Source organism: Drosophila guanche, unplaced genomic scaffold, assembly GCF_900245975.1.
Source record: "Drosophila guanche unplaced genomic scaffold, DGUA_6, whole genome shotgun sequence".
Taxonomy (NCBI): Eukaryota; Metazoa; Arthropoda; class Insecta; order Diptera; family Drosophilidae; genus Drosophila; species Drosophila guanche.
The window spans coordinates 2,828,839-2,839,007 of record NW_022995750.1 but is presented as its reverse complement, the minus strand read 5'-3'; the positions used below and the strand labels follow the sequence as shown (position 1 = coordinate 2,839,007).

At 43.0% G+C, this 10,169-nt stretch overlaps 1 protein-coding gene across 2 annotated transcripts; it reads right to left on the bottom strand.

The window, feature by feature from the left end:
• Window positions 1–473: 473 nt before the first annotated feature.
• On the bottom strand, window positions 474–7,983 carry LOC117586515 (protein hunchback). 2 transcript variants are annotated; one of them, XM_034276648.1, is made up of 3 exons: window positions 7,448–7,983; window positions 2,936–3,164; window positions 474–1,738 (listed from the first exon to the last, which is right to left on the bottom strand). In XM_034276648.1, exons 2-3 carry the CDS (start codon window positions 3,138–3,140, stop codon window positions 777–779), a joined length of 1,167 nt encoding a protein of 388 aa, XP_034132539.1. In that variant the 5' UTR covers window positions 3,141–3,164; window positions 7,448–7,983; the 3' UTR covers window positions 474–776. The 2 variants fall into 2 exon arrangements, with proteins under 2 accessions (XP_034132539.1, XP_034132538.1); XM_034276647.1 differs by having other exon boundaries at window positions 474–3,164; window positions 7,448–7,982.
• Window positions 7,984–10,169: the final 2,186 nt, after the last annotated feature.

The following is a 10,169-nucleotide window of genomic DNA, read 5'->3' as shown; positions in this document are numbered from 1 at the left end:
AAATTCCAAGGATTACACTGGGGGGTGGACTAATGTGCTGAAAGTCCTTTCTTTCGAGTAAAAACTATTTAATTTTGATCCATTTGCTCAGCGGCCTCTTAAAAATCTCTAAATTTGTACTTCATTTTCATCGTTTCATTCGAAAATATTGTCATTTGTGCCGAAGTTGTGCAAAGACTCTAAACAGTATTACTACAAGTTAAAAATCAAAAATAAAAAATTATGTGCAAAATTATATAGAATAAATTGTATTTATTTGATTCGTTTTCGATTCGTGTTTTTTGAATTTCGACTAAAACAAAATACTGAGAGAGAAAGAATACCAGAGAGAGACAGGAAATTATTAAAAATTAAGATTAAATATTTATTTTTTAAAAATATATTCATATATTTATTTTAAACCTAAACATTATTACTCGTAATTTGACTTTGGACTTTTGACTTTTCTTACAAATTATTGTAGAATTTTGGCCTTTTTGTTTCGATTTTTTTGGGATGATAATTTTTTAAACCTTTTTCAGGGTTTGTAGTCGTATATGAAAAATGGAAATCAGCGAAAGGCAGATGGATTCTAGATAGTTAGAGAGAGTTACGAATAGGTTCTACAGATGGATTCTAAACCTAATTCTACGATTTTTGAGGGTATGCATTATTTACAATTCTCGACAACAAAATTAATTGAAAACTTAATACTACGAATATGTACAATTCAGGACAACGATGATGGATAATTATATATATAAATAATAATAACAAGGGTTTGGGTTGGTGTTTTTTTAGGAGTGAGCATTGCGTGCCATGTGAACGAAGAGGCCGACGGGTCCGTCGCACTTCTCGCCACACATGTTGCACTTGAACACATCGTCGCAGCTGTGATAGCCCATGTGGATGGTGTAGAGCACCGCATCCTTGAAGAAGATATCACAGTACTTGCACTCGTAGATGGCCCCTGCTGCTGCGGGTGTGGATGCCACAACGGGTGCCGCTGCTGCACTGTTGGAGCTGCTGTTTCCATTGCTACTGGCACTGGCATTGGAGCTATTCCCCGAGCTGGAGGCCGTCGAACTGGCACTCGTATTGGCCCGAGGTACATGCGCAGTCTCCATCGACTCATCCGCAGAGCTGGCACCCGAACAATGCTCTTCGGGCAGCTGTTTGCGTCCTGCTATGGGCGATGATGCAGTGGGCATTACCTTGACTTGCTCAGGAGAGCTCATAGCCGCAGATTTCAATTGTAGGAGAGTGTCCAGCTTCAATACACGACCCTTGCGTCGTGAGGCATTCGTGCTGCTCATCAGAGGAGTGGCCTCCTCTTCGTGCTTCAGATTCATCACCATCGCCAAGGGTTTCTGCTGCTGCTGCTGCTGTTGCTGTTGATGGTGCTCATCATCTTTCACGGGTGTTCCCTGGGACAGATCCATGGCGGAATCCACCGACTTGCGCTCGTACTCATCATCCTGCTCCTCATCCTCATTGTCGCTGTGCTGCGACTGTGAGTGGTGGTGCTGCTGCTGCTGCTGTTGGAGCTGCTCTCGCATCCGTGGGGAAAGTTGTGCCAAAACTGCGGCCTGCTGCTGTGCGGCCAACATCTGAAGATTGAGATTCCAGTACGGGAAGAAGGCCATGTTGCGATTCTGCTGCAGGAGACTGGCCAGCGGTGGCAGAAGATTAGCAGGTGACTGCTGTTGCTGCTGCTGCTGTTGCTGTTGATGCTGTTGTTGGTGTTGCTGCTGCTGGTCCACTTTGCTGCTGTTGCTTGCCACACTCTTGGCAGGAGAGGCGGGCATTACAGGCGAGGGAGCGGCCACTGAAGTGGTGAATCCTTGGAGAGCGGCACTCAACTGCGAGGTGACTGCTGCTACTGGTGGCTGCTGCTGTTGTTGCTGTGGCGCCACAGCTGCCACATTGCTCTTTCGACTGCTGCTGCTGCTGGTGCCACTGCTGCTGCTTCTGTCAGTGCCACCATTCTTGCTCTTGGGACCACGTCTCGTGCCATAGACATCGATCACCAGCGAAGGATTGGGTGTGCCATCCTCATCCAACACCATGCCAGGCTTGTGGCCATACTTCCTCAGATGCAGCTTGAAGCTGTGGCAGTATTTGGTGGCATAATCACAGTCCGCACAACGATACTGGTACACGGATGAATGCGACTTGCGGTGGGAGTTCAGCATGGATTTGTTGACGCACGTGTAGGAGCACTTGTCGCACTGGAAGGGCTTCTGGTTCTTGTGCTTCCGGATGTGATACTCCAGATGATGCTTGAATTCCGTCACAAAGGGACACTTGGGGCACTGAAGGATCTTGTCGGGTTTCATGTGGGTTCGGGTGTGCGCCCAAAAGTCCACCTTTGTGATGGCCACCACACCGCATGTCTTGCACTTGTAGTTCTTCATCTTTCCATGCGAATTGTAGATGGGCATTCGAATGTTCTGATCATCATCCTCGGACTCTGCCATATACTTCATATCCTCGCTCGAGTTGGACATCTGATCGTGCTCCTTTTCGTGGTGTAGCAGCTCCTTCTCAATGGATTTCGCTGGTGACTTTGGTGGCGTCACATCCATGGGTGGGGTCAAAGCCTGCAGCTTCTCACCCACTTGGGTGGGTGCCACCACCTGTGTTGCTGTTGGCGTTGGCTGTGGACTGGGGCGCCCCAGATTTCCGGCATAGAAATGCTGCATGGGATTGGGCAATCCTGGCGGTGTCAATGGATTGAATCCGCCTAATCCCAAATGATGATGATGGTGGTGTGCCTGCTGCTGCTGTTGCTGAGCTGCCTGAAAGTGCTGCTGGTATTGCTGCTGTTGCAACAACTGTTGCTGCAACGTCACATCAAAGTGTTGCAGACTATTCTGATCATTTTGGCTCGGAGATGGTGTCATTGCTGCTCCACACAGGGTATCCATGGGCTGTTGTTGCATCTGTTGCTGATGCTGTTGCTGCTGCTGTTTGAGGTACTGCTCCAAGTGATTCCCTGGCGAAGGCAGTGGCGACTGCCTCGGGCTGGGGCTGCCACTTGCCACACTGTTGCCGCTGGTCAATCCCGGCTCCTGCTTAATGTTTGCCGCAAACATGCTGCTGTACCATGGATTATGCTGCTCGTAGCTGGCGGCCGGAGTGGTCTCCCAGTTCTGCATCTTGGCGGCAGGGCTCTTCAAAGGCTAAAAGAGAGGAACAAAAAGAGAGGGGATGGTTAGTGATTGTTGCGCCTGCGTCAGGTTTTTATTTCCCTTTTTTCTACATTTATTTTTTCTTCTTTTTTTTGTGCGATTTTTACGAGAGAGAGCCACCCCTAAAGCATGGCTCAGAAGGAAGCACGAATGGGAGGAGGAGGGTGGCTTTTTTGAGTGATTTTTCCACAACAAAATGGTCGCAGTATGGGACACAAATGGTGGCAACAAATATCCATGGGTTGAGGCTTCCACCTACCGTTTTTGTAGCCGCTTTTTCTCGTTCTCGTTCTTTCGCTCTCGAAGATTAATCCAAATATTTCGTAAATTTAAATATATATTTTCCAAAACGAATCGTACGAATGTTGATGTTGCGTGTGCGCTGTGTCGCTTGTGACTGAATGTGCAACTGAAACTGGCATTGGCTTATATCTGCCTCAGGTAGTGGCTGTGTGGCAGGACGCACGCGTCATGGGATTAGAGCGAGATGAAAAGTCAGGTACAGGTCGCGAGTCGCGAATCCTGCCGCGAATCCTCATGGCTTGATCCATTTTTGGATTAGAGCACACAACAAATTTGTTGCAAAAGACAGAAAAATACACGGCACTTGGATTTGGATTTGTATTGGGATGATCCGGGGAGCTTAGCGGACTGCCTATCCAGATTATGAGGCAAACGCGAAGCGAAACGAATTTTCCCCGTGGCATTTTCAACGCGAGGATTAAACCTTGCAGAAGTAGGAGGTGTCCTACGGCTTTTCTTTAATATAATAAAAAGTAACAAAGGATTTAACTAAATTAAAGGACTAATTCCCCAGAGAGAAAGAGTGTGTGATATACCTAAGGGATTCTACGGATAATCAGATGTACAGCTGCTGGGATTCTATTTTTTGTTTGGCTGGCAAGTGGCAACAATTTCTCTCCCACAATTTCTATACACTTTCCATACATTATTTCTTTATTACAGCCCATATATTGTTCAATATATTGGTTTATTTTTGGTATTATTTGCTTCTGTGAAGGATTATATATAGACAATATATGGAATGTATAGTATGCTAGTTATATTTATTTTGAATATTGTTCACTCTTTTGTAGAGCCTATGGAACATTTGTTAAGAAACCACAACCCAACAAGTTCCCATGTAACAGAAATGTAATGCATTGTAAGGTCAATAATTCCTTTATTTCAATTCTTTAATCTTCTATCGAAGAAACGTTCAACCGAACTGTGATTTCTATATAGAATTTCATTTTTAATTTTCACACATATTTTCGCTTGCTGCCATAATTTTCCCTTCCACTAAATTTCCAAATGCACTTTGATTTGCGTAGTTTCCACCAAGAATTTTTCTATTCAAGAGCAATAATTTTTCGTTTCTTTTTTTTTTTTCTTTGTGCAAAGTGAATATTTTTTGCCGATATAATTTTCCAAAAATTAGTGCATTTTCCGCTGCATTTTCAATGCATTTTTGGGCAATTGTTTGTGCTTCCAAGTAAATATTATTAAAAACGCAAAACGTCAGCAGTCGAGAGGGGGGGAGATGGGAGCAATGGAGGGATGAGGTGGGGGAGTGCACCATACTCTTGTGTGCACATAATTGATGGTACACGGAAAAGTTTTTCGCATGCTGTTTTCCGCGGAGAGCAGAGTCAATGCAAATGCATTTTTCGTTTTGCATTTGAACATATTCGTATTTATTTAATATTTTGCCTTCGTACAATAGAAATTTAAAAGAAAAGCCAAAAATTAATTGTGCTGTATGCTGCATGTGCTGCTGTCTCCCGCTCCCCAGCTCTCGCTCTGTATTTCTCTATTCGTATCTCTATTGCTCAAACAAAGAACATTTTTGCATTTTTCTGGGCGCTTTTTTGTGCATTTCCCAAAAACAACAAGAAAGGAGAGCAACGCAAAACTTTGAATACCGAAGCCTTAAATACCCTTGAATAGCTATCATTTCTGTTGGAACTAAATTTGTTGTTCGAAAAGCAGAACTATCTACACATGTAAAATAAGTATATAAGTACATAGTTCGATTAGGATTAGCTTCGAGAGCAGTTGTTGAATTCTAATAGGTTCAGATATACTTAATTTCTTTCATACCTAGCAAATATCTGATAAAAACAAGCATACCCTCTTCAAGGGTATACCAACAAAAGCCAAACTAAAGGCCAAGTGTAAAATTAATATTACGCCGGCTACAAAGCAGTGAAAGAGAAGAAATAGCAGAGCGAGAGGTGCTGTTCAGAGGGGGTTGATAAGAGGGGGGGTTGCTGTAGCGAGCATTGTGGTTGCTCAGTGCACAGAGTGAGAGGCAGAGAGGAGGCAACCGAAACTGCAAAAGTAAACTAAACATGTGCTAGTCGTTCTGCTGCAGCCCCCACGCACTCCCCTTAGACACTGCCACCTCACACCCCTTTTTTGCATCTTTCCACATCCACCCGCTCCATGCCTCTGCCTCTTTAGAGCACGTAAAAATATCATGAAAATTGCAAAAACGGAAAATCTAGCAAAACGCAGAAAATGCGCCTCACACAAAAAATGTGTGTGTTTTGTTGAAAATGTTGTGTAGAAAAAAAATAAGAAAAACCTTTGGAAGAAATGGAAGGATGCAAACGCACACATGCAATATTTTTGATTCAGTATTCCCCCGACTCTATCTGTACCTAAGGTTGATGATTGGGGTAGTGCATATTCAACGTATTTACTTTAAGGATATGATGGATATTGTGCCTCAACGTTCTCTTCACTAACTTGCAACAACTTGTTGGGCACTTTTTAAAGTCAAGTTTAATTCCTTGGAGCTCTTAGAGCCCATGCAGGCCAATAATTGCCTGAGAAACTGCAACTGTAACTGCATTTCAATGTCATTTGGGTTTATAAATATACATATGTATATGTTCTAATATATTTAGATATTTATATACAAACAAAGACTAATTTGTTTGATTTATGCTTCGAGTTTCTTTTTGTCAGAAAAGCATTTAAATAGTGAACCACAATCCCATCATCATTTCATTGGCCATCGGACTGACAATCATTTCGGGGGAAGAAGAGATCTGATCTTGTGATGATTCCTAAAAAACCATTTAGAAACTATACCATTTCTCAGTGGCAGTGGCAGCTTTCGTTCGTGTTAAATATTTCGTATAGTATTTGAAAATGCATTTTGGCAAGTGCCAAACAATTTACCATTAAAAAATTGCAAAACGTTGACTTTGAATTATGGTTCGATGTCTAAATTTAAATTATTAAAAAAGGAGGAGACTGCAACACAAAAAAAAAACACACACAAAGAGAGACGGCAAGGAAAATGTGCAGTGGCACAAAAGAAAAGCCCGAGAGAATGCTAAAAAGTGTGGGTAACGGACTGGGGGCAAAGGAAAAACAACATGAAAGTCGACATGTAAACAAATAAAATTAGCTGTCAGCCCGAAGGAAAGTAGGGGAGGCCTTGGGGAAAAACGGAGGAGTGTATCCCCCTCCCTTCGCTATGTGGCTGCAACTCGGTGCTGAGGAAGAGCCCCACACAGTAGACAGGAGGCGGAACGGGCACGAAGGCAAAAAACAAGTTCAGCCAAAAGATCGACCAAAAGCCAGACAGATTTTAAAATATTGTTTTAGAATTTTTGTGCCGTTGCATTTTTAGCAAATGATTTACCACATGATGCTATCTCTATCGTGTGTGTGTGTCTGTTCTTAAGGTTAGACCGAATAAGAAACACACAAAAAGAAACAGAAGAAAGTTCGGTTGTAAAGATACCCTACCACAGCCTAGGCTAGTACGCTTTGATGCAAATGCTTGTAAAGCATATTAGGAATTGTACCACTAAGCCACAGCAGCAATGCGGAAGGGTATTCGAATATGAGGCCTGCCATAGCTAAGCTTCAACGCATTCCCGCTACCTACTGAGCTTACTTAAAGAAGAGAGCAAACATAAACAACAACATATGCTCTTTAAAGCTTTCGCTTAATCACTTTTGGTTATAAATATCACAATTAAAGCTAAACTCTGGCTCAAGAGAGGATCGGGAATGAATACTAATCTTTAACTCCCTCATGCCTCAACAATTTACAATGTGCCCCATTCTAGCCCGTACAAAAGCGAAATTCCTAATTCTTGTTTATTTGTTTATGCACCACATAGGGGTAGAGGGAAGGGAAGCTTTTCCACTTGCATCTGTTGTTTTTTAAGATTTATTGAAGGTTACGTGGAATGTTTATGGGAAAATACCCCCCAAAGCTAATAATTTGGAAAATAATATTTACATACCTTTTCGAATATGGGATTTCTCCAGAAGTGGATCCAAAAACGGGCAGCACCTACTCTCGAGTTTCCAGTCGCCCTCTCACTCTATATTTCGCTCTTTTGTGTGTTTCCTTTCCTACACTTGAACGCGGCACCGTTAAATCGACACCCACACGCACAAAAGCTGCTGCGATAGCGATGCGTGTGCGAGAGAGGAGCAGAGGGGCTCCTTTTCACTTCTCTTTTTGTCTATTTTTTGGCTTTTGCTTTTTAAGCTTCCTTTTTTTTGCGCGAAATTCGCGCATGTGCGGAAAAAAAGTCGTTTGGCAAATATAAAATTGTTTGCTGGTTTTTTGTGTGTTTTTTTTAAGGATAAGCTTTTCTTTTAAGCACAGTCACTGGGAGATATTCTTTGGTTTGTTTTTGATGGCAAAATTTCGTTTTTAATTTCGTTTCAGCGCCCAACACTCGTCCGTTCTTTGCTCTTTTTCTGTTCTATGTTTTTTTGGTACTTTTGGGCTGTTAGAGTCTCGGAGCACGACTGACACGGACTGACGCTCTACGGAGGCTAGTCATAGCCGAAAAACGCACTCAACATCACAAATCTCAATTGCAAACAACAAAATCACACTCAAAATCTCAATTGCAAAGAAACAAATGTCAGAAATGCACTGGCACACGCACACACACAAGACTCCACGAGAGAACGAGAGAGATTCCAAGAGAGAGCATTCACCGTTACAAACAAACGTTGAGCAAAACACTCAATTTGGCTGCTGTAAGCGAGTGGATTTTTGGTACAGTGAGAGTAAAAATATGCGCCCCATCCCCCAAAAGGCAAAAGGCTCTCCGCTTTGCTCTCGCTCTGTCTCTGTGTGGCAGCCTCTAATGTGGCATCCTTTCGAGCCTTGCTGCCACGCCACGCGCGCTGCATTTTGCGGATTGCAGCTGCCTCTTTGGCTGCGTTTTTTGGCAGCTTCGTTTCAATATTGATTATTGATTTTTGTGTCCACTACCGAGTAGGGATTTATGGGGGCGCCTCCACTTGGGGCCCAGGGTTCGTTGGTCTCCTCTTCGGGCACTGGACACACTTGTCTTTTTTCGTATCGGTGGAACTTTAAGCCCCAGACACATTAACGAAATTTGTCTGTTTTGAGATTTCGTTCTTGTTGCTTTAACAGATTTTGCCCCTATTTGTTGCATCCACAAACGCACAGAGGGGGTGGTTGGGTGGCGAGGTTGCATGTGTGCGTTGTGGCTGGCTGCGACTAGAAATTAATTGAAGGAAAAGCTGTGTGACCTGCAGGATGGTCTGACATTTGAGAATCTCAATTGAGGAAAGCTTTTGGTATGCCGAATATTTTGTGGAAGTTATAATACAGATGATGAAGAGGATTGTATATGATTTTTCTTTATTAAGAAATACATTTATTAAACTATGATATATTTATGTGCAGATTTAACGACATTGGATAGTAATAAAATACATGGGACTAGGATTATCTCTAACATTATTCCCTTAAATCTGAATAACATGAAAAACAATCAAATAATTATGATCTAAAAACCGCTCTAAGCCCCACGCAGGTTCTCCCTTAATATTCTATAAAATAACATAATTTAGAAACATATTCTAAATGCCCCTAAAGCAAACGTTCAACCTGGTTTAGTCCATGTATTTTGGGCTTAATTTCGGCCAATGCACATACTTACATTCATATGTTCATATGTATACATACATTCTAATTACAAAATTTGTAACTACGAATATGGATATGACAGAGCGGGGGAAAGAGCATAGAAAGGCGTGGATGTGACAGAAGGGGAAAATTTAAAAGCAATATTTACCAAACAAACGATTGGCACAGAAGGCAAACAAAAACGCGGAATGAAAATGCAAATTATACACAGGACATGGCATGACCACCAACATGAAGCTGAAGAATCGCTGAAACTCGGAATCGGAGTCCGTGTGTGGCAGAACAGGTAGCAATGCCGCATGGACGTTGACACTGTGGCAACCGGATTAGAAGAACTGCAACCGGATTTAGCAGAAGAAAGGATTAAAGGAACGCTAGAGGACTACCTGAATGCCGACACGGGCCCACGCGGGCCTCGTCCACGTTCATTAATCCGCGCATTCGGAGATGCAGTCACTGCCTCTGGACGCATCCTCAGAAGGATAACTAGAGCAGGCGATGGACCAGATTTAAAAGTGATTTAAGAGTTTGGTTCAGTGTATAATCCAACATTACGCAGTACTCGAGGAGTAGGCGGATCATCAGTGATCCTGTTGATCCCTTGAGCGATTAGCGAGCCTGATTAGCGCTGATCAGCCTGATTAGCGGCAGGGCGGGTGTTTTTGGAGCACCCCTGATGCCTGATGCCTGATGCTCGAAGCCTGATCCCTGGCCAAACCCCTGGCCCAGCACCAAAAGTTATGTAAAGTTAAAGCCAAAGGCATAACAAATGTCCCGTCACGCTTGACCTTTTAATTGAAAGACAGCGTTGTTGATCTCTGTTCGGAGTACAAACACAAACACGATCATGATCATGATTGTCTAATTGCTGAAAGTAGTCTCGTCCTTCGTCTCATATGCAAACGAACCCTCACCTTTTGGCCTGCAGTTGATCCTTAGGAAGATCATTGGAGTGTGCCATAAAGGGGAGGATCGGGTACATCTGAAGAACATCTTCATCTCAGCATTTCTGCATCTCCCATATGCAAATTGAATCACACACAAAA